This window comes from Solanum verrucosum, unplaced genomic scaffold (genome assembly GCF_900185275.1).
Source record: "Solanum verrucosum unplaced genomic scaffold, falcon-dt-bn FXZP01000049.1, whole genome shotgun sequence".
Classification (NCBI taxonomy): Eukaryota; Viridiplantae; Streptophyta; class Magnoliopsida; order Solanales; family Solanaceae; genus Solanum; species Solanum verrucosum.
Window position 1 is genome coordinate 8055340 of NW_026020221.1, and position 24726 is coordinate 8080065.

The 24726-nt window shown below is 34.5% G+C and overlaps 2 protein-coding genes and 1 pseudogene across 2 annotated transcripts in view; 1 reads left to right on the top strand and 2 right to left on the bottom strand.

The window, feature by feature from the left end:
• LOC125831700 (beclin-1-like protein) overlaps positions 1–24726 on the top strand; it is a 170267-nt gene that overhangs the window by 28755 nt on the left and 116786 nt on the right. The gene's annotated exons all lie outside the window — the stretch shown is intronic.
• LOC125831482 (uncharacterized) lies at positions 5732–6268 on the bottom strand. The gene has a single exon (XM_049510663.1). The coding sequence runs from the start codon at positions 6266–6268 to the stop codon at positions 5732–5734; it is 537 nt and encodes a 178-aa protein (XP_049366620.1).
• Positions 15401–16825, bottom strand: LOC125831483 (uncharacterized; annotated as a pseudogene).

Sequence of the window (24726 nt, forward strand, 5' to 3'; positions counted from 1 at the left end):
TTCTTTTTGGCCACACTTGGTTACTAAAAATTAAAGTAAAAAAAAGCAGAAGATGTCCTTGCGGTAAGACCTTTAAAGAAGGGTACAACAAGATGTTTTTGGAGAAACTGTGATCAAACAGCTCGAGGATCCGATTTGACAGGTTCAGTCACTTTTTCATCAGAATAGAGATGGCATGCTTAAATCAAAGGAATTTAACCCCAATAACATAAACTCGGAGAAGTTCAATTCTCACAACCCTTCTTTGAACTAACGAGGACATTGATTCATTAAAATCCTCCTAAACTATCATCGCTTGTCTAAACAATTGGGTGATCATTTTTCTCATAATTTTAAAGAACAAATTAAAAATCATATTATTGCAAATATTCCAATTTCATAGTCAAATATACTAACAAAAAGACTATGATATGTTGTTTTTGGTCCTAAATTGTAGGACGAGAAAGTAATTTGAACATAAAATTTGAAGATCTAGGATTCCAAAACAGCCCAATTTCATCACCAACGCCCAATCTGTTATTGTTGAACAATTTAATGCACGAAAGAGCATAATCATTGTTGCACAGATTCCATAAGAAAACACGCTCACCTTCATACTTCTTAGGAGCATTATCCTCAGTTACATCCCACACTTGAACACACACCACGCCCCCATTCACCAAAATTTTGGCCAGGTCCAATGTCCAGTATAGAAGAATGTACTCAAACGTCTTGATATATGGAATCAACAGCGCTCCTGCCTCAGCCTCGTAACTGATAATCTTTATCTTGATCTGCCATGGGTTGTCCAGATTGATTTTGGGGGGACGATATATACCCCGTATCTCAATTAGCTCTCGAGTCACTACATACGGAGTATTGTTAAGTTTGCAAGCTTCTTCTTCTTTTGATGGAAATAAATTGTAAAAGAAGGTCTTCTTAAGGCTAAGCAAAGGTTTTACAAGGAGAAGTGAACATTCCCTTTCACACATGCCGTTGACGATCAAGAATTGGAAATTTAGGAGACAATTTTAGTGGGAAATAAAAGAAGAAGAAGAAAGAGGGAAATTTATAGGATAAACAGAGTTAAAAGAAGCCGTTACAAATAGCGGGCATAACCATTTTTCAGTTTTTGTTTTTCTTTATTTTTTCTCTTTCACTTTTTTAAAATTATTTTTTATGCTGGAACTAAATAACTCATTTTTTAATCATCAACAACGGTATGGTTTGTATTAAATAAATAGAATAGTATTCAATATCATGAATTAGTAATGTTGAAATTACTAGAGATTAGTTATGATTGAATTAACTTTCTTTTTTATCAACAACTGTATGGTTTGTGTTAAATGAATAAAAATAGTAGTGAATACCATATATTAGAATTGAAATAGTAAATCTAGTTCTACTAACCTACAAGGTTGATTTCGGCCAAATATGTGTTGAATTTAGAGTATAACACATATTATGTTAATCTCAATTTATGTAATATTGTTAAAACGGAAAAAGGTCATATTTGTCCTTATATTCTCAGAAAAGCGTTATATTTGTCATTCGTCATACTTTTTTGATATATTTGATCATGTCATCCAACTTAAGACACATATTTCCCATTGGACTATTATGTCTCACGTTACCCCTTTTATCATCTGATGTTTTTATCTTGAACACCTTAAATTAGCTTTTCCAACGTATCATAAAATTTCATAAATTAGAAAAGCTAATGATTATAATATTTTTCTTTCTTTTTAAAAAAAATGACATTTTCTTTCGAGTTGAAACTCCTAGTTTTGCACCAAGTAGACACACACATTTTGCGTGACATAATACACATAGAAAGTCGTGTATACACAAAATTGTCATTACGAAGCCATGTAGGACAAATGTATTAAATATTTTTACAAATTTTATACAATTGTATCTATATATCTTTCTAATATTTAAAATTTTGAAATTAAATAAAATTTTCTTATTAAATCTTTCCTTATTCAAATTATATATAAATTTATAATATATAACTTTAAATTCATTAAAATTTTAGTTTATATAAATCCCGTTCTTACAATTTGCACTCCGTCATTACTTTTCTTGATTGGAAACATATAAAATATACAAATAGTTTTTAATAAATTTCATTAATTTTCTACATTTTATAAACAAGTAATTTCATTAGAGATATAATTTCAAACATAGTTGAGGTTGGATAAAATTGTTGAACTCAGACTTTGACAATTTTTGGATTCTAAAAGCTTGCAAACTAGAAACATCTAACTTAAGTATAAGTCTTGGGTTTTTCCGTTACTGATTTCAAGTTTTATTTGAAGTATAAATTATTGTTGAAATTATTTTTAAAATACATGTTCATTTCAATTTACTTATCCTGCAACAAAAAAATATATTTAATAACAATAAGTTCTCTTTCCGTGACAATATTATTGTCATAGAAATATTTAGTGACAATTGAGTTAGTGTCATTGCATCCAGAGTCGCTAAAGCCTTAAGCGAAATTAATAAAGAGTGTTGGTTATAAAACATATATTTGTTATTGCCACTAAATATAATATATCAGCAATTATATTATCGTCGCTAAATCCTTTATTTGTTATCTGTCATCTTTCCTACAAATGTCAGCTAAGACACTTGAAGCAAAAGGTGTGAAATGTTAGATACCCCTGTTTTGGAATTTTGACTTCTTGATCATCGAGCTAGATGATTTTGAACATAAACGTTTAAAACCTAGGATCCCAATTTCATTGACAACACCCAATTCACGATCATTATGCAGCTTCCTAAAGCTAGCACTTGCATGAGTTGCACTTTCATACTTCTTAGGGTCATTCTCCTGTGTTACATACACGAACACACGTCACAGACTCGTTCACCAAACCTTTATCCATGTACAACTTTGAGTATGGGAGAATGTACTCAAAAGTCTCGTGTTATAGGTTTGGCATGTGAGGCGGAGACAGAATGGATAATTAGGAAGCTCACCAATGGACCAACTGAAGTTGATGTCATTTCCATAGTTGGCATGCCAAGGCTTTGGAAAAACTACTTTGGCTTATAGAGTATTTAATGGTAAGTCAGTTGTTGATCATTTCGACATTCAGTACCAAAATTACTTTGGTCTACAGAATGCATATAAAGGTTGACATACGACTTATATGTCTGTTTCGATTTATTTCTTTCTTTTTTGGCAAGTAGAGCATACACTTGGTTACTAAAATTCAAGTACAAAGAAAATGATCAGATCAGCAGAATCAAGGTGTGAAGATGATAATATCAGCAAATTCAAGTAAAAAAAAGCAGAAGAGGTTCTATCAAAAGAATGTGCTTTCTGTAAGATCTTTCTAGAACGATACAACAAGATATTTTGGAGAAACTATGATCAAACAGCTCGACAGGGCTGACTCAACAAGATCGGGGGCCTAAAGCCAAACCTTAAAGAGAGACCCTAATATTTCTAGAAGTATTTTGTTTCTTTAGTCTCTTTAATAATTTTATTCTTGACTTCACTTGCTAATAAGTTAAATAATTCACTTTGTATATTATGTCCAAGATAATGACTATGAATTTCGTCATGCTTATTCTTCGAATTTGTTCTTGCTTAGATGGATCAAATTTATTACTCATTTCAATTAGGCTTTAAAAATTACTGTTACTTTCTTGATAGATCTTTCCATTTGTTCCCCTAAATGCTAAATTATTTTTTCCTAGAGTTTGATAACGTCAATAATTCTTGACAATACATTTTCCCATTGCACTTTATCTCTATCAATTTGTTCTTGCAAAGCTTTATCAATTGTTTTTTAATGCAATCTCATTTATAAATCAATACACGAGCTCATATTTTTAATAATATGTTCATTCTTTACTTCATGGACTTTGAGCTAACACTAAGATTTCTCCACTCATTACTACCTTCACTAGCTAGTTTACTATTACAAATAATAGAAGTTGTGCTAAATAATTTACAACAAAAACAAAAAATTTATCCAAATCTTTAGAGTATATTAATCATTTTCTTTCATGCTTTTCCCCGTTTACGAATTTTTAAATATAATGTGTTGTAGAAAAATGTCGTACATATTTATCTTGTGGAAAATTTATATCAGTCATTCTAATGGTCCCTTTTCGACTATTAGATCTCTCAATTTTGTATCTACATTATTCCATTGACTTTGATCATATATATTTTTAGGGATGCAACTATTCTAATTATTTAGGAGTTATTGATATCGGGAACAATGTCACATTTTCACCAACTTCTTCTAGATTTTCTTCTTGGATATTATTATCATCTAACTCAATTCTATTGGTGACTTGTTCATTTGAAGAACATCCTCCAACATTTTTTGATTCAAATTTTTTTATTATTTGTTAAAAATCTATCAGCTCTTTTTTAAGATTTATTTAATTCTTCAAGTTTTCTCTCTTTTTGCAAAATCAAAATCAAGTTTTCTAGTTGACATATTAAAATTTAATAAATTTCAATAATAATTAAAACAATCTACATATACTTATGAACTAATAATATCAACAATAACAATTTTTCAAGAAAAATTATAAAACATCTTACACATTTTCTTTCAAAAAATTAATATAATTTTTTTAATAATATGTATAAGTACTTTAAAAAAATATAAAATTGGGGCCCCAAAAAATATGGGCCCCAAGCGATGGCTTTAGTGGCCTAGTGATTAAGACGGCCCTGCAGCTCGAGGCTCCGATTTGACAGGTTCAGTCACTTTTTCATCAGAATAGAGATGGCATGCTTAAATCAAAGGAGTCTAACTGCTGATTGCCTGATTTAAAAGCATCGCATTAACCCCAATGACATAAACTCTTCCAGCTTGATCAGACGAGTTCTTTAGGAGGAGAACAATTCTCACAACCCTGCACCTATCTCTGTATTGCTTGACAACCAGCTATAATGAAAGAATTTTGATAATATGAAATAATCATGGGCATTAATAGGAAGAGTGATCATGTCTCTCCTTGACTCTTGAAAAATGTCAAAAGTTGGCCGCCCTCCTCATGAATGTTTATTATATGCTGAGTTGATTTACCCATCAATATAACATTGCATTGAGCATGAAATAATTGATTATTCTCACTGATGGCAAATTGTTCATTCTTTTGGCATGTGTTGGAGGTATCCATTCCTGTTTGCAACTTAAAGGAGAAATCTACCAGTGCAGAAACAAACTTTGCAACTCTAGACTTTCTGAATAACATACCCAACACTTAGTATTTGGAGTTTTGCAAAGCTATGACTTGTGGGAATCAATGATTGTTCTGTCTTTGAACTAACTGTGTTATAAAGTCAAAGATATTGAGAATATTATATCAGTATTTGGAAGACGCAGAGGAATCTTTGCTCGTACTTGAGGAATTATTAATATTATGGAGTGATCAACTTATGGAAATCCCAAACAGTTTTCTGAGATATTGATTCATTAAAATTAATCACACTGTACGGAATGCATCAACTTAAAGGTGAAAGTAGCAACGGAGATCATCGGCTTGTATCAAAATCCTCCTAAACTATCATCGCTTTCCATGCCTAAGCAATTTGGTGCTCACGGAACTACATTAATAATACAAGTACAGGAGGGGGATCACACAGACTAAATTGACAACTTTAAGAATCATAATATTGCAAATATTCCAATTTCATAATCAAATCTTCAACTATTACAACCATATGAAAGAGTAATACTAACAAAAAGACTAAGCTATGTTGTTTTTGGTCCTAAATTGTAGGACCTTTAACTTGAGATAGTAATTTGAACATAAAATTTGAAGATCTAGGATCCCAAAACAGCCCAATTTCATCACCAACGCCCAATCTGCTACTGTTGAACAATTCAATGCACGAAAGAGCATAGTCATCGTTGCACAGCTTCCATAAGTAAACACGCTCACCTTCATACTTCTTAGGAGCACTATCTGCTGTTACATCCCACACTTGAACACACACCCCGCATCCGTTCACCAAAATTTTGGCCAGGTCCAGTGTCCAGTATCGAAGAATGTACTCAAACGTCTCGATATATGGAATCAACAGGGCTCCTGCCTCAACCTCATAACTGGTAATCTTTATCTTGATCTGCCATGGGTTTTCCAGATCGATTTTTGGGGGAGGATATATATCCCTAATCTCAATTAGTTCTCGAGTCACTACATGTGGAGTGTTGTTAAGTTTGCAAGCTTCTTCTTCTTCTTTTGATGGAAAGAAATTGTAAAAGAAGGTCTTCTTAATGCTAAGGAATTCCTTTTGATCAGACATTGAAGAATCCAAAAAACTGCGCACAGAGCCCAACAAATATTACGCACAGAGAGAGAGGCAGGAGCGCTTCAATTTATAAGAGTAAACTCTTAAGAAATTAGGTTTTAAATTATTTTCCTACTTTGAGAGGGAAACAGAAAAAGATACTACATTATTTTTGGTGTGAAATTTTTTAAATTATTTTATTTATTTTAATTTGTTTGTATTTTGACTTAGTATGGAATTTAAGAAGATAAAAGGTCTTAATTGGCATTTGACCAAAAATTGTGTTCAACTTTTATCTAACCATAAATTAGATTGTCTTCAAAACCTCTCTTTCTCTTTTCTGTTTCTCTGCAATGACTTGTTCATCTTCTTCCTGTCCAAAAATTGAGCTTCACCGTTTTACAGAGGAAGATTTTCCTCCCAAACGCAAAGGGCCCAAACACCGCTATCTAATATTGAAAGATAGTCTTCCCGAAGAGAAATAAAGAGCCCTCCAAGCAGCAGTTACAAAGCACTTGGACTGAAAGCTTGTGACTCTTGGCGTTGAAGGTGTATTCTTCAGTTACTGCAAATCACGAAACTTGTATTATGTGGAAATAGATTTCTTTGATAATAAGTGCAAGGATTCGAGTAGTCGATTTAATGAATTTAGAAATCACATTCCTCTATTCAAACATTCCCCGATACTGCACTTTATTCAGGATTAGTAGTTCAGAAGTTGATGATTTCTTGCTTATTTAAAATCCGCAGATTCTATCCATTACAAGTCACGAGCAATGACCATCCATTACGATCATCATCTCCATTTGGATGAAAATTTTGTCTTGTTCTATCCAGTAAAGAAAATCCTTAAGTTAAACACCTCATCTCATTAAAGGTATACAAGGCTGGTGTTGTAAATTCTTGCCTGAGACATTTGACGCTTCTTAGGGACATTCTCCTCAGTTACATCCATACTTCAACACACACCCCGCACCTGTTCTCCAAACTTTGCCATGTCCAAAGTCCAGTATCGGAGAATGTACTCAACGTCTTGAAAAATGGAATCACCATCATTCCTACAACAGTCTCGTCACGGGTAATCTTTTTCTTGATCTGCCACGGGTTTTTCCAAATCGATTTTAGGGGCAGGGTATAACTTATTAGGGAAAAGGGTATTTGGAGAAGAATGTTGCCCTGATGAACTATTCATCGTTGCAGAAGAAAATAGCCTGAAAGTGTCATTACAAGGAAGGAAAAGAAAAAGACTTTGAGGCTTGAAATACGAAATATTTTGAACACCATAATTTTGAAGGATGAAGAGGAATTCCTTAAAGCTGTGTTTGCTTCATCCAGAAAGGACAAATATGGAGTAGTGAAGACAGTTGAGGCTTCTTAAAAATTTGGAGCTGTGTCAAATACTTTTGACGGATCCTTTGCTGAATGAAATAGGCATGTTGCTGAAGTTAACTTGCTTAGCGAAAAATAGAGCTTCTGCTAACTGATTCCCATCTCAGCATTAAAATCTTGCCTTTTGTGATATAGAATTGAGTACCATTTTTGTTGTGCCGTAATTTAACTATCTTTAGAAAAATCACTTTTTGAAATGTTCTAAGTATAAAACAATTCGAGAAATACTTAGAAAGAGTCGCCACTTAATTTTTAAAGAAATTAAGAAAACTTATAATTTTCAAAGATTTAAACAGAAAAAATCATTTGAAAATACTAAAGAAGGTTCGGGGTTCAATTTACACTTCGAGAAGGGTTTAAGCATTCGAAGTGCCCGCTAACATGCGGTTGACCTGCGACTTGACTAAAATATATTTGACTATTTTTTAGAAAAAAATAAAATAATTTAACATAAAAAAATAATAACTTATAACATATTTGATTAAGAAAATAATTAAATAAATAACACATTTTTTATTTCATTTTTATTTTTTAAAGGAAGGGATCCAAAATGATACATTCGACTCGAAATACAAGTGATTGGATTATTAATAAAACTTTAATTAGAATTTATTTAATTCATTTTTTTTTTTTAATCAATTTGATAAATTAAAACATGAAAACCATTTTTTAATTAATTGACTAACCTTTTTTGAGAAAATGACTAAGTAAGTAGTTATAATAATAATTTACACTATTAGATTAACTTTGAGAAAATAGTTAAACAAAGAGCAATTTTTATTTTTTAAGAAAATGGGACCCTATTTAAAATATTTGAATTAGAGACAAGTAACTTAGAATTTTAACGAAACAAAATGAGTTGGTTTTTATTTGAGTCATTTTTGATTTATGAATAAAAAAAAACTATTTTAAACTAATAAAAGAAAAAAGAAAGTTTTGACTAAAGATTATAAATGACAATACAAAAGTTGATAAAATGAGATTTTGTTAGAAACAAAACCACACAAAGAAATAGCTCGTCTTTTGGGGATCTAATTAAGTTAATTAAAAATTATAAAGTTAGAGTTAGATAAGATTAGTCAACACATAATCAAACAATTAAAAGAGTAAACGAGATAATGAAATTGGGGCCCCTTCTTGGGCCAATTTCGCTATATTTTTAAGCTCCAATCTCATTCCCGTTTTGCGTATACACTGGATGTATATCAGTGTATATGAGCGTATATATTAGCTCTTTTCATGTATTTCTTGCTTCCGAACATCTGCATTTTGTCTTAGCCCTGTATTTTTCATTTTTTGACCTGTATATTGACGTATATCTGCTGTATATCGTTGTATATTTGCCTTTTTTCCACCTGCGTTTTTGGCTTCTAGGAGCTCTATTTCAGCTTCCAAACTTTATAAAGGCTGACTCAATAAACAAAAGAAGTGTTGGATTTCAACCCAACTCGCAAAACGGGAGTCCAAGCAACTCGATCAAAGGAATATATGCAAAAAAAAGATAAAGATGACAAGGATTAGGATAAGGAGGAGGGTCACAACAATTCAATATATTTTAGAAAAAAAAATAAAATTGCAAACATATGGAGGCAAAATAATGAATCCCAGATTATAAACCTGACATAATTTTAAGGTAATAAAATTATTGTTGTAACTAGGTTCAATAGTTATGAGCATAATTAAAAAAATAAAAATAAATGAAGTGCCGACAAAGTTACACTAAGACTATATGGTCAGACTTACTAAGAATTGTATTTGTGAAAATTAATCATTGGAAAGGCAATAACTCAAGTAAAGAATTCAATCATAAATCCATAAATATTTTGACACATTATTAACAGCAATTATTGTGACAGAATCCAAACTATCACAACATATTAATACATAGCTTAGCTAAGTTAATCATGTAATAATATAAAAATCTGATTCCAAAGACCAAAGAGGCTTGACAAACGCACATTGAACCTTAAATGGCTACATGAACGACATATACACTTGAAGTTTAAAGCATTTTCTATGAAAAGTTTATTAATGCAAGCCATAGATAAATACACGTACTGGCATGAGAGACCGAGAAGTTAATTTGGGCCACTATAATTTTTACATCTCAAAGAAATTTGAAGGCAATACGCATTCAATGAATCATGGCTACAAATCACAATCTGTATTCTAAACTATTTTCCACATAGCCTACACTCAATCTTGGGGACTCAATGGCTTAACACACATCAATATTTGAACTCTAAAAAAAAGGTAGATAACAATAGGCAACATATACACAATCTACGCTTAACTATACAAAACTGAGAACCTTCATTGGATTCCAATATCGAAGAGGCATGTTTCAAACAACCCAAAATCAGACCAAAATATACTCAACCGGTAGGCACAACAACAAAAAGAAAATAAACATATAAATGAGGCAGTAAACTATTCCTTTCACATTATTTACACTAGTGGAGGTGCAAAAATAAAAATCAGCCCACAACATGGAGCATACTACTTATAGCGACTAGAATTTAAAATTTTAAATGGAACCGCAAACCATAGACAATAAGAGAAGGTTATACAATGGGATAAGAAGGCAGTCATATGAAAAAATCATATCGACATTAAAATGGGATCAACCAAACTTTGAACAAAAGAAATTTAAAAAAAAATTATTAACCGTCAATCTACAATAAGTCAAAATACTCCCGAAATACTGGCATCCTAACAACTTAGACGATTGAGAATCAAACGTCAATGCATTAAGAACAAAAGCTACTCGAATCGAAATGAGTTAAACCTTTTAGGGGCAGCGAACTGAGACAAGAGCGAGCAGGGCAGCAACAAACTTCTTCCAACACCACAAAATTTGAATCTCGAGCAGCTAACAACGGAGTGCAAATCGGACTCGCGCAAAGATTTGCTCACAACTTAGGATTAGAGAAAACGTATGATATTTCTTAAGTATAAGAATGATTGTTCTCTAACAAATTTCCAAACCCAAAATCTCTCTTTTTCAAAAAATCCCCCCACAACTTAGAACAAGAAGAGGGCATTTATAGAAAGGGAATTGGGGGGAAAGGGTAGAATCGAAATTCGAGTTCAATTACTGATTTTAAATTTTTCCTCCAAGGATGGGAAAGTTGTTGCTTGCACAAGATTTCAACCGAAATCCCCCAAAATCCGCACGACAAAAGGGGATGGATGGCTTGACAAGCGGCTGCTGCAGGACGCAACTGCAGGTCTGCTCCTGCTGTTCCATCGATGAAGACGATGACAGCTTTCCGTCTATTTTGACTTGTGAAGGAGAAGAAGCCGCGTATGGGTCGTCTGGGTGTTGCGTGTGCTGCTGCTGTATTATTGTTGCTGTACACTTCTGGAATTATTAACGTTGGGCAGCTTCTTTTGTTGAAGTTGGAGTCGGGCCGGGTCGGGAGCTAAAGGTGGGCTGGAGGTTAATTTGGATAGTAAAGTTAAGTATTGGAGTGATAATGGGCTAGAGTTAGAAAATAAATATGGGCCACTAAAGTGAAAGGAGTTGCTGGAAATTTGAAGGAAAGCCCAAAATTTGATCTTGCAATTTAGTTAAACGATCACTAAGTCGCAATCAGGAAAATGACCACCCAAATTTTAATCGTAGCCGATCGAAATTAATAACTTGACCGAATGAGACAAAAATTAATCAATGAGCTTCTTAATCTTAACGAAATAAAATAATCAACTCAAATATAAACTAAAAAAAAAACTATTATATAACTAAACTAATTAACCAAATATTTAATTAAAACTAAAATCTTTTTTTTTTTTTAGACCATTTTCGAATAATCATAAAATATAATAATTATATACATAATTATGTAAAACATATTTATTATCTAACAATTACAAAATGTGATAAAACTAGTTAAGTAACTTGCGAGCTATATTATTATTATTACTATTATTATTATTATTATCATTTATTTTTTTTGAAATTTTATAAAACTAATTATTTTAAATCGTTTAAAATTGAAGAAACTTGAGATGATTAATTTATATTGTGGAGGTCCAAAATTGGGTGTCAACAGATGAAATAGCTAAAAGCTTGAAAACTTGACGAAGAGTGGGAGAGGACGAATGACCGAGACGTCGATGCCAATTGGAAGCACTTTAGCCTCTATTGGGGGTTCAAATCTCAATGGATGAGCTCTTCCTTCATGCTCTTCATGGACTTCCAGCCGAATATGACACTATCACTGCAGCTCTACGTGCCCGAGAAACTCCAGTGACATTTGAAGAGCTTCATGAGAAGCTCCTCGATTTTGAGCAGAATCTCATTCGCTCTTCTTCCTCTACCACAATTCCAATTATAACAAATTTTTCTGCCAAACCATCATATCACTAATAGCTTCCTTCTTGTGATAAGAGCTAAGCTTTGACTTTGTTTGGTACTAGTTTATTTGACAGGGGTTTGGAATTTGCTTAAGGTAACCGGCTTTATGATAATGCCTAGGCTGTTAAACATATACTCGAGTATCCTTGAGACCTTTTATTATTAAAAGAAAAAAGAGAACTTCTTGTTATAATTGTCTCTTGAAAATATTCTAGTGCTGGTTTTTATTTCACTCAGTTCAGGCCTCTAAAACAGCATGATGTTTCTGATGGGGAGCTATTGAAGATTTCGACCTATTAATACGTTGATCTTTTACATGTGATGTGAGGCAATGTTTTCATATTTCATTGTTGTATGGATGCAACTCTCCATGATTGCCAATTTCACTTGGAATCTGTTGATGAAGTGCTTGCTCTTGTTTCCTCATTGAAGGTATGGACTCTACTACTATGGATATTGACATTTCAAGAGTCCATTAGGGTGTTCGGGCTGCTATTAATTGAATTTTATGTTTGATGAGACTGAGCGATAAAAGCTATAATTAGTTTCTTAAATAACCTTCTATATATGTTCATACTAATAAAATATGGGAGGAAACCAAATTTGTTTCTTAAATTGTTTCCTTCTACGATGAAGATGGTTTATGCTCATTTCTACAGAAAGAGCTAAGATATGAATGGGACGACTACTGCTGTTAGTTTAACTTAAGGAGGAATGAGAATTATTGCTTTTGGTTTTAAATCTGTTTCCAGTGTCGAGCATTTGTAGAATGATTTCGTCATTGGTTTCACAGCCAATTCTTAGGCGTCTGACAACATTAACATCAAGTACTGTATGAAAACAAGTTTTTCATTACCCAAAATTGAATACCTGCTTAGAATAAGAAAACAGAAGATATTTGTTGAGAAGTGCAAAATCGTATGAATATTGTGCTCTATCTATACCATTTTATTTAGTTTGTGTAATTAGCATTGTATTAAACTGGTTTAATGCTGCTGTGAAAAATTGCAGACTTAAACGAGCAAGCTGATAGTCCCCTCGAGAATGTGTTGGCTGAACTAGCCAAACTTAGAAGGGCAGCATAAATGGCTCAAGATGAGCATCCTATGGTAATGTCATCATTTTAGTTTTGATCTAATATCGTGCAAATAAGAATGTCGACTTCCAGAAGATGATTTTTTTTTTCCAATGCAGTTTACTTACAGCCATCGTTTACTCTTAATGCAGGTATTTATCTAGAAGGATCTACATGATCTCAAATTAGTATATACTGGTTGTTGAGTTCTCAGTCAATTATTTAGTGAGTTTCGTGATACTTCAACTATACTTCTGCAGTTGTGCTATTGCAAAAGCTTTCAGTCAGATTACTGAAATAGTTTAGACTCATATTGTTACAAAATCAGTTGTCTTAGTTAATACATCTCTGTCCAAATTTCTCAGTTATTTTATGAAGGTATCAATTTACTGATTGATGATAATTTTGATGGATAAAATGTCACACCTGAATTTCAAACTTGAATATATAATGTGTAACAACTAACTACCCAACCGACTAATGATAATAGTAATATTGTCAACCGTAAGTCTAGGCTTGTACGACTTCAAAACACGTCAACAGGGCTAACTTTGCTTCCTTATATACCTTACATTTCTCATATATTTTATCGCTGTGAGATTTTCTAAGCTGTTACATATATCTCTGTAAGGAACTTGGTGTCTTCATCGGAGGTCTGCTCCACTATCATCTTAAAGAAGTGTTATTTTTCATGCTCAATTGAATATTGATATTTTATACCATAGTTAGTGTTCTATGTCACTAGTGATCTTTCAACATCTCTCCTGCGGCAAATTGTAGTGTGAATGAATCAATATCTATTCACCTTTAGCGTCAAACCTTCTACTAGTGAGTTCAAGCGTGAAATGGGATCATGTTAGGTCCGTATCTCAGGCATTTGCTGTGAGTATAATCTTCTTTGTAGAAGTATTTTCTTTTACTTCTTCCGACTTGGCTTAGATATAATGTTGCCAAAGAAGAATGTATTCCATATCTAAATCAACAACGAAAGTAACTCTGGAAGTGAATTTTAGTAATGATAGCACTAGTGTTGTTTACTAGTAGAATGGATCGGATATTGGACATGTACTTTTCATTTGAACGAACTGTGTTTGAAGAGGACAGAGTGAATGTTCTGAAAATTCATGATATCATCGTGGAGTATATTTTCCATATCCATCAAATGACACTGCTTGACTATATGAGTCTCGGAGTATATATCTCTTCAGTAGCTTAAAATCAGGAAGCAGTAGGAACTAGAAGATGTATCCCCACCCCTGTTTTGGAATTTTGACCTCTTGACCATCGAGCTATCCATTCAGGGCAAAACGTATGTTTCTTTTCCCTCGCATACCTAACAATTGATACGGGATAGGACATTTAGTGTCAGTAAGGTCAGATGATTTTGAATACCATTCTAAGTTATACACATTGATGGTGCAAAGAAACTCTTTCCAAGCTATAATATAGGGCTTGACATGGTGAGTTACGAGTGTTAAAGATCAACATATCCTGATACTTTTTGCTGTCAATACCGTCAGTGCACAAACCATGACCTTGGTTGCCTTTTTCCTCACAAACCAGCGAAAGAATCTGGCCTTGTATCACTGTTGAATATGTCTTACCTCTGTTTCAACTTATAGATCAACATATCCCGATACTTCTTAGGGACATTCTCCTCAGTTACATCCCACACGTCAACAGGCACATCGCACCCGTTCTCCAAACTTTTGGCCATGTCCAACGTCCAGTATAGAAAAATGTACTCAAACGTCTCAAAAAATGGAATCACCAGCTTTCCTACAATGACCTCGTCATGGGTAATCTTTTTCTTGATCTGTCACGAATTTCCAGATCAATTTTCGGGGAGGGTATATGTCCCTTATCTCAATTAGTTCTGGAGTCACTACCCATGTTGGAGCACTTACCAGGGAGGTATCCATTCTTGTTTGCAACTTAGAGGAGAAATCAATCAGTGGAGAAAACTAGTGAAACTTATTAGGATAATGACTAAAAGAAAACTAATCTCCTAACAATCAGCTGAAGTCTCTGACCCATTCAAAGCATATCCTGAGACACATAACAACAGTTTCCTTCGATGATGAAGATGGTTTATGTTGATTTATACACAAAGATCTAAGATATGAGTCATATGAGTGATGACTACTGCTGTTAGTTTAACTTCTGCTGCGAAAAACTGCAGACTAAACAGAGCAAGCTGAGAGTTTCCCTCGAGAATGTCTTGGATGAACTAGACAAACTTAGAAGGGCAGCATAAATGGCATTCTATGGTAGTGTCATCATTTTAGTTTTGACTTCCAGAAGATGATTTTTTCAAGGCAGTTTACTTACAGCCATCAGTTATGCTAAATGCAGGTATTTGTACAGAGGCCGTGCCCAACAGTTGAGCAGCCAGCAACTCATGTTGCCTTTCTTCTTCTATCCTTCTTTCGCTCCAGTTATTTGCTAGGATTTTCAGAAACAGTTGAGCAGCCAGCAACTTCGATTACGCAGAAAAATGGAAACAAAGACTTGAATGAATGTAGCCTTATTCTTTTGCTAATGCAAAAGCTTTCAGTCAGATGATTGAAAGAGTTTAGACCCTATATTATATTGTTACAAAATCAGTTTTGTCTTAAGTTAATACATCTCTGTTCAATTTTCTCAGTCATTTTAGTTTGACAAAACTATCAAGTTACTGATTGAAGATAATTTTGATGGATGAAATGCCACATCTGAAATCACATTCCTCTATTCAAACATGCCCCAATAATTTTTACTCTTATTTGCTATAGATATCTTATATACTTCACTCTATTGGTTTTCAATCAGGATTATTTGTTCAGAAGTTTATTAGTTCTAACAGAAACTGAGAATCTTATATCTTTCGGTGCAGTTCAGTCCTTCATCTTCCCTTCTTCAAGTTTAGCTTGATGTGCTTTGGCGACACACCTAAATCAGTAGCTTTTATGAAATATCAACTTAAAGATTCAGACAGTAGTCTTCTACCATTGAGTTTGTGCGCCATATGGGGTCCTTAATTAGGTCATGTTAGGTCTTTATTTCTAGACATTTGCTGTGAGTATATTAACATATTTCTCACACTAAGATCCTTTGTAGTAAGGAGCATATATAGGAAAGGTTGGGTAGAACATGAAAACTACAATTAGCTGAAAGAGTAATACTAAACAAAAGATTATGATAGAATGTTGTTTTTGGTCCTAAATTCTTGGACCTTTTCACGAGGCGCGAACCTGAGAAAGCAATTTGAACATTAAACTTGGAGATCTAGGATCCCAATAAAGCCCTATTTCATCACCATCGCTCAATCCGCGATCCTTGAACAATTCGATGCACCAAAGAGAAAAGTCATCATTATTCAGCTTCCTTAACCGAACACTTCCACCTTCATACTTCTTTGGGACATTCTCCTCAGTTACATTCCACACGACAACACACACCCTGCAGTTGTTCTCCAAACTTTTGGCCATGTCCAAACTCCAGTATCGAAGAATGTACTCAAACATCTGGATAAATGGAATCATCAACATTCTTACATTAATCTTGTCACGGGTAATCTTTTTCTTGATCTGACATGGGTTTTCCAATCGATTCTAGGGGCAGGGTATAAGTCCCTTATCTCCACTAGTTCTCGAGTCACTTCATGTGGAGTGTTGTTAACTTTGCAAGCTTCTTTTTCAACTTTTGATGGAAAGAAATTGTAAAAGAAGGTCTTCTTCATGCTAAGCAAAGGCCTCTGATCAGACATCGAAGAAAGTGAGGAAGGATACAATTCTCAAGAAAATAAAACACTGAAAAAGAGAGAGGCAGTAACACGTTATAAAGACAAATTAGATTTTCTATTCCAACTTTGAGCGGGAATCAGAGAAAATTATTACTATTTTTAAATTTTAAACTTGTTTCTTAAGGTACTTTCAGAGAAGAGCTATAAAATAGGATAAATGTGTCATTTTGGCATTTAAATTCGGGATAATAATTCCAAGATTGTTATCTTATGTATTGTAGACAAAACTAAAAGTTTAACTAATATCCATCGACGGTGTAGAAATTTTTACACGGTCAAGTATCTTTTTTGGTCCTAATTCTTGAATCATTACACAACTGTCAGCCAATTTATTCTTGCAAATACAAGTATAGAAAAGCATACAAAAATTTGAGATTCCAGATATTCAATCCACAAGTACAAATGAAAAAATACAGGCCTAATTCGTGAATCACGAACCTTAGAAAATAATTCGAAAATTAACTTTGATAAATCAGGATACCAATATTGCCAATTTCGTCACCAACACCCAATTCGTGATTCTTGATCAATTTCACGATGGATAGAGAATAGTCATCATTACTCAACTTCCTGAAAGTAAAATTTTTTCTTAGTGTCATTCTTCTCTATGATATCCGACAAGTCACCACACACCCCATTCCCATTCACCAAACTTCTTGCCCGCTCCAAATTCTAGTATGCAAGAATGTACATAAAGGTCGCAGAAAATGGAATCCACATCTTTTCAAAGTGAGTTCTTCCCGGGTAATATTTTTCCTTATGTGCCTCGCGGTATTTGGATCGAATATCAGGGAAGGGCCTATCTCTATTAGCTCTTGAGTCTTTACCCGTGATGTGTTGTTTACTTTGCAGGCTTCTTCTTCTGAGGTTGATGGCATGAAACTTAAGAGAGTATATATTTGCGGGTCACTATGATAAACGACTATTTTTATGTCATTTTTTTCTTATTTATTACGTTGATTTAAGCAAATAGATTACCATTTAGATTTTGTCCTTATGTGAACTTTGTATAATATATAACCCTTGAGAAATTATTCTCCCTAATAATATTAGATTCGACTATAATGTCTGCTCATATATTTCTCAACCTTAGATACAACATAATAGGCTAATGTCTAATGTTAGTAATAACTTACATAATTTTAGATCATAGTCAGACATTTTCTCATAAGATTATCAACTTGCTCAAAAGGGATCTTTATACCGATTCCTAAAAGGTACATATCAACTTTCCTGCTGAAATAGTAAATAATGGAACACATATTGATGTTTCAGACTAGATACATTGATATTACAATAAGAAATGTAAAAAAATAATCACTAGGACACTGCCAACACCATAAATTATATCCTAAGACACGAATGAATTTTAGTTATGTAATACATAACCTACGATTAACTAGATCACAACCTTTCTAGACATTCAGAAAATTACACAAGGTACAATGTCCTCTTTCAGCCCATTCAAAAATACGCCAGATAACAGTCCATCAGACGCCTGCTTCTTAGACGCTGACACATTTTCAAATTCTTCACGAAACGCGGTTACTGTGGTAACCTGCTTCAGCCCCATTAAGACATCATACTGATTGATCTTTTGAGAATGATAAAATTGGTTTGACAACTCCCTTTGAAGTTTTCCCAGGTTAACATTGGTTGCCGAGACTATCAAATAATAGCAATTTAAGGCCTTTTTGTTACAATGAAAAGGAAGAAGAACTTCAGGTCTACAAGGTGTAAACAGTAGGAAATAGCAGCTATAAATTGCTACAGAAAATCTGAAAGTGAAGAAGAAGGCTTAAGTTTTCTTGAGTTCAATTTTTTTCACTAGATGTTTCATTACATAAGGTGTATTTATAGATAAAGTGTGAGAATTACGGTCACATAATAAACAAAATATCTCACACCAAACTATGTACCTATGTGGCTCACTAACCACCACTCATTTTAAATTAAGACTAACATATCTACTACACAATATCTCCAACCTAGGAGTTTCTAGACAATTCTTACTTTTCTAACATATCTAATACAAAATATCTCCAACCTAGGAGTTTCTAGACAAATCTTACTTTTCTAACATATCTAATACAAAATATCTCCAATCTAGGAGTTTCTAGACAAATCTTAATTTTCTAACACTCCTCCTTAAGATTTTTCATTGAAATTCCTTGCAACAACCTTTGAAACTCAAACTTCTTAGTGGAAAGAGCCTTGGTCAGAATAACGGCCTGCTGATCTTCACTAATGCAATGAACCAACTTAACTTCACCATTCTTCTCGGCATCTCTTAAAGCATGAAACCTTATGTTGATATGCTTTGTTCTTCCATGCTGCCCCGGATTTTCAGCCATCGCAATGACTGATTTATTGTCCACATAGATCACTGTTGGTTCTTTTAGCAACAAATTCAATTCCAACAAGATATTTCTTAACCAAATTGCTTGATTTTTAGCAGATGCAGCAGCCACATTCTCGACTTTTGCTGAAGATTGTGCTACAATATCTTGCTTCTTTGTGCTCCAAGAAAAAATGCTTGAACCAAACGAAAAACAGTAACCAGAAGTGCTTTTGTAATCATCCAAACATGCACCCCAATCACTATCTGAATAGCCAATAAGAGCTCCATTCTCCAAATTTCTATACCAGATTCCATAATTAATCATCCCTCTAATGTACCTTAACACCCTTTTAGCGACTCCAAAATGCTTAGTGTTGGGACTTTGCATATATCGAGATAACAAACTGACAGTGAATGTTATGTCTGGCCTAGAAGCTGTTAGATACAATAGACTTCCAATTAGACTTCTATAAACTTTTGGATTTGCCCTCTCTTCGCCATCATCCTTCATTAATTTTTCATTCACAACAAGTGGAGTTGCAACAACTTTGCACTTGTCAAGCTTGAACCTTTTTAACAGATTCAAGGCATACCTCTTTTGGGACAAGAAAATTCCTTCACAAGATTGAGATATCTCCATTCCCAGGAAAAACTTCATTTCTCCTAGATCAGACATCTCAAAAACTTTTAGCATTTCATTTTTAACTTCTTGAACCGCAAGAGGATTTTCACCTGTAATCATCAAATCATTGACATAAACTGATATCATAATCAACATCCCATCCGCTTGCCTTTTGAAGTACAAAGTAGGCTCATTTAGGCTTCTGTTGAAGCCTTGAGACAGCAAATGAGAATCCAGCTTACTATACCAAGCTCTTGGGGCTTGTTTAAGACCATAGAGAGCCCTTTTAATCTTGTACACCTTGTCTTCTTCACCTGCAACTGTAAAACCTTCAGGTTGTTCAACATAAATGTCTTCCTCAAGCAATCCGTTGAGAAATGCAGACTTTACATCCAAATGGAAGATTTTCCACTTGTATTGTGCTGCGAGAGCGACTAGAAACCTTACTGACTCATGCTGTGCAACAGGAAAAAATGTTTCTCCAAAGTCCACTCCAGGCTGCTCAGAATAGCCTTTAACTACAAGTCTAGCTTTATGCTTGAAGATGGAGCCATCTGGACTGAACTTTGTTCGATAGACCCATTTGACACCAATAACATTCTTCTCTTCTGGCCTATCAACCAACTCCCAAGTATCATTTTTATTAATCATGGCAAGTTCCTCCTCCATTGCTGAAATCCACACTTTGTGGTTTGTTGTTTCTTCAAATAAGGATGGTTTACAAGAGCAAAATTGCATTGCTCATAAACTTCTGCTAGTGATTTGGTCTTCAAAACAGGAAAGTCTGTAGTCAATTTAACATCTGAATTGTTTTTTGTTCAAGCAATAGGATAGAGGGAGTATCACCTTTTTGCTGATTTGGAGTTGCAGATAAAGTGCTCCCACCTTGGTTCTTCACAACAGTATTTTGATCCCAATCATAGTGGCTAGACTCATCCACTACAAGATCTCTACTAAAAAACACCTTCTTACTACTAACATTGTACACTTTGTATCCTTTTGCAACTGTACTATAGCCCAACAGAACACAGTTCTGCCTTGCTATCTAATTTGCCTCTTTTAGCATCAGGAATATGTGCATAGTATACCGAACCAAATACCTTCAAGTGTCTTGCAGACAGCTTGATACCTTTCCATGCTTCAAATGGTGTCATATCTTGGACTGCTTTAGTTGGTAATCTATTTAGCAAATAGACAGCGGTATTGACTGCTTCAGCCCAAAAGTATTTAGGCATATTCTTTTCTGCCAACATGCATCTCGCCATCTCCATCACAGTTCTGTTCTTCCTCTCAGAAACCCCGTTCTGGTGTGGAGTGTAGCTAACAGTGAATTGTTGTTGGATACCCAAATCTTTACAATACTTGCTGAACTGATATGAAGTATATTCAGTTCCATTATCAGATCTAATATACTTCAATTTACAGCCACTCTCCCTTTCTACCATAGCTTTGAATTCTTTGAAAACAGAAAACACTTGATATTTGCTACTAAGAAAGTAGACCCATGTCATTCGAGTCAGATCATCTACAAAGAGAACAAAATACTTGTTTCCACTCAAAGAAGCCGTCCTCATTGGTCCACATAAATATGTATGAACCAATTCTAGCTTTTCCTTAGCTCTCCAAAGACTTCCTTTAGGAAACGATCGTCTATGCATTTTACCAAATTGACATGACTCACAAACATCTCTACACATGTCAATTTTGGGTACTTCAAGCACCATACCCTTTGATTGCATATACACCAGTGAGCAAAGATTATAATGACCGATCCTTTTGTGCCAAAGCCAAGTATCGCTCAATTCAACATTAAAAGAGCAAGTATCAATAAAATAGCATGAAATTGGAAAGGAATTGTCAATCATGCTAATTTTAGCTACTTCACATCCTTTAGGATCATAAATGACACATTGTTTGTCGTTAAAATTAAGAGAATAAATTTTATGAAGCAATTGAGCAACACTTAACAAGTTTTGAGACAAATTTGGCACATAAAGAACATCATTTATAATTTTCGTACCTTCGTCAGTGGGAAATTTTACTGACCCTTTACCGTGAGCTTCCACCAATGCGCCGCCATTTCCAATCTTCACTTTGGTTCTATCAGATCTTTCCAAGGTAACAAACAAATTTTCATCAATGGCCATGTGCCTTGTGCATGCGCTATCAACATACCATTTACATTGGTCAATATGTGATGTGTGCGAGGCCATGAAAACCTCCTCCTCTGATTTTCCAACTTGGTGATCAACTGCGAAATTCACTCGATGGGAAGACTTGCCACTTTGATTTTGTTTTTGCCTACAATACTTCTCAATGTGACCATACTTCTTACAATATCTACATTGAATTGGAGACCTCTTTGAATTCTGCCAACAATTCTTCTCTAAGTGGTTTGTCTTCTTACAAATGCCACTGTCACACCCCGAGCCTACACCCTGGACGTGGCCGACACTCGAAGACCATTGCTGGCCCCAAGCGAACCCTTGGCCTGGCTTCTTAACTCAGCGGAAACCTAACTCAACAGAATAACTCCATGCAATGCAAGGACATAAAACAACTTAACTGATAAAATCTGGCCCAAAAAAGGCAACTCGAGTCCCAAAATAGAATATTTACATATATACATAGATGAAAGACTCAATACTAACTGACTAACTGTCTATGAAGCCTCTAAAATATTGAGATGGATGTTGGGACAGACCCCGCAATATCCTAATAAAACAAAACTAAGAGAACAAAATGATCGAGTCCTCCGGAAAGCAAGGAGGTTCACCACTGACTCTGGAGTGCTCAACTGGATCAATGGCGTGCTGGATGCTGATCCTGGGTACCTGTGTCTGCATCATCATAAGATGCAGTGCAACTGGCATCAATACATTGAATGTATGAGTATGCGAGCTGGAAAGCTAAGCAACATCGACTAGAAGGAAAATCTGGAAGAAACTGAATAACTTACCTGGCTCAACTCAACTCAACCTGACTGACTCATTTCAATATAATGCAATTTAAAACAAGTGCAATATAAAGAAAAGCTATTTAAAACCTGCTATAAACTCTTGTGTGTATACAAAGATACAATAAGCCTGAGATGTATATAGAAATATAAATGAACTGATGTATATAAAAATACAATACTTTTTGTGTATAAAAATACAATAACTGCTGTGGGAGTTTCTCTAACCGACAACCATCACATAAGAGCTATAGTGATGATACAACGATCGACCTCACGTTGCCAGAGCATCCTATACCCGGCCAAAGGTATAAGACCTGAACTGCCTAATGGATCCACTAGTCTATCTGGAAAAGGATTCATCTAAAAAGTATGATCCTTTTCTACTCATGGTGGCTAACATGGTTCTATGGGGGCTGTGGGTTCCTTGAACGCTCCCCCAACTCGGTGCTCGATACTACTCCCAAAAAAATGTACTGGCTCTTATGTTTTTGTTTTAAAACATATGTCTTCCTGCTGATTTGAGATAATTACTCAAAACTTAGCTCAAAGGCTATCTTAGAAATCTCAGTTTCCTCTTGTGCTTCATTTAGAAAGCGATAACTCTTTTTCTGAAAAACTTGCCCGAAGGCTCTTTGGAGATCTCAGTTCCAAAGCTTGTTTAAATGTAAAAAAACATTTCTTTAAAACTTCTTTGGGAATACATAGTTCCCTAATAACTTTTGAGAAATGAACTCAACTCTATACTCTTTACTCAACTTGAAACTCTATACTCTTTGCTTGACTAGAAACTTTATACTCTTAAAATGAAGTTAAAACGTTCATTTAAGACTCTTGCTTGACTTACTTCTTTACTTCTAAGCTTGGCTCTAACTTTACTTGACTTCTAGCTTCACTTGACTTGGAAACTAACTCTCCTTGAATTGGATTTCTGGATTCAAGGATCATAATTGTGTTTAGAAGGACCTCATGATGCTAAGGAATGATTTAGGACAGCCAAACTTAAGAAAAAATATGAAATTAAATTCTGAAAACAGTGGAGTCCGCGTCCTGTCCGCGACGCGGAGGAGATTTTGTTCACAGAGGGAACAAGTCTGCGACGCAGACTTGCTTCATGCAAGCTGCCGGACTTTCTCCTTCACGTTACCAACTCTAAACTCCCTTAATTTCAAAGGTTATTTCCCCAAACACTTGGGATCATTAAAACCCTTAATATACAATAGATTCAACTCGAAAATACAACCGGAAACATGTCCCAAATCAACAAGAACTTCAACAACACAATCCACAAGCTTCAACAAACACAACCACAAACTTCAACCAACACAACCAATCTTTTCTCGAACTTAAAATGAGTTTGGCGTTTGGGGGAAAGAACCAACCCAACACTATGAACTCACATACCTAATAGGGATCAGCCCCGACGATATCCACGACGATCTTTGACGAAACTTAGTTCGATCTTCTCTTTCTCCTCTTCTTCTCCTCTTCACTCACAAACCCTTACTCTCACTCTTATAAAAGGGAAAACTAATTTAAAAAATCAGTCTAACACCTTAATATATATCCAAAAGACAAGGCTAGGGAAAAGACCAAAATACCCTTACAAATTCCGGACTGACTTCCCTTACCAACAGCCCAACTTGGAAAGGGAAAAACTCACTCATACGAACTCGGAATCGAGTAAACTTAGCGGCGTTGGAAAGATCATTCCACGAGCTTCGTAACCATAACTAGAACAACACCTAACTCATCCTGAGCTAGGAGTTATAACTGTTCAAAGTTGGCCAAAAACTCACTTTTTCCCATACTTAACCAAATTTTTCATATTTTCAAATTCTTTCCAAAAATGATTAATTCCAATTCTAAGCCTCTTCATAGTTATTTCAAATTGCCGGATGTTACAACCACAAGGTGGAAATTTCCTTTTATCGATAAATCACCTT

Bases quoted from the DNA above. Each gene is read 5' to 3' on its own strand.
- LOC125831482 (XM_049510663.1), bottom strand. From the start codon at position 6,268: ATGTCTGATCAAAAGGAATTCCTTAGCATTAAGAAGACCTTCTTTTAC.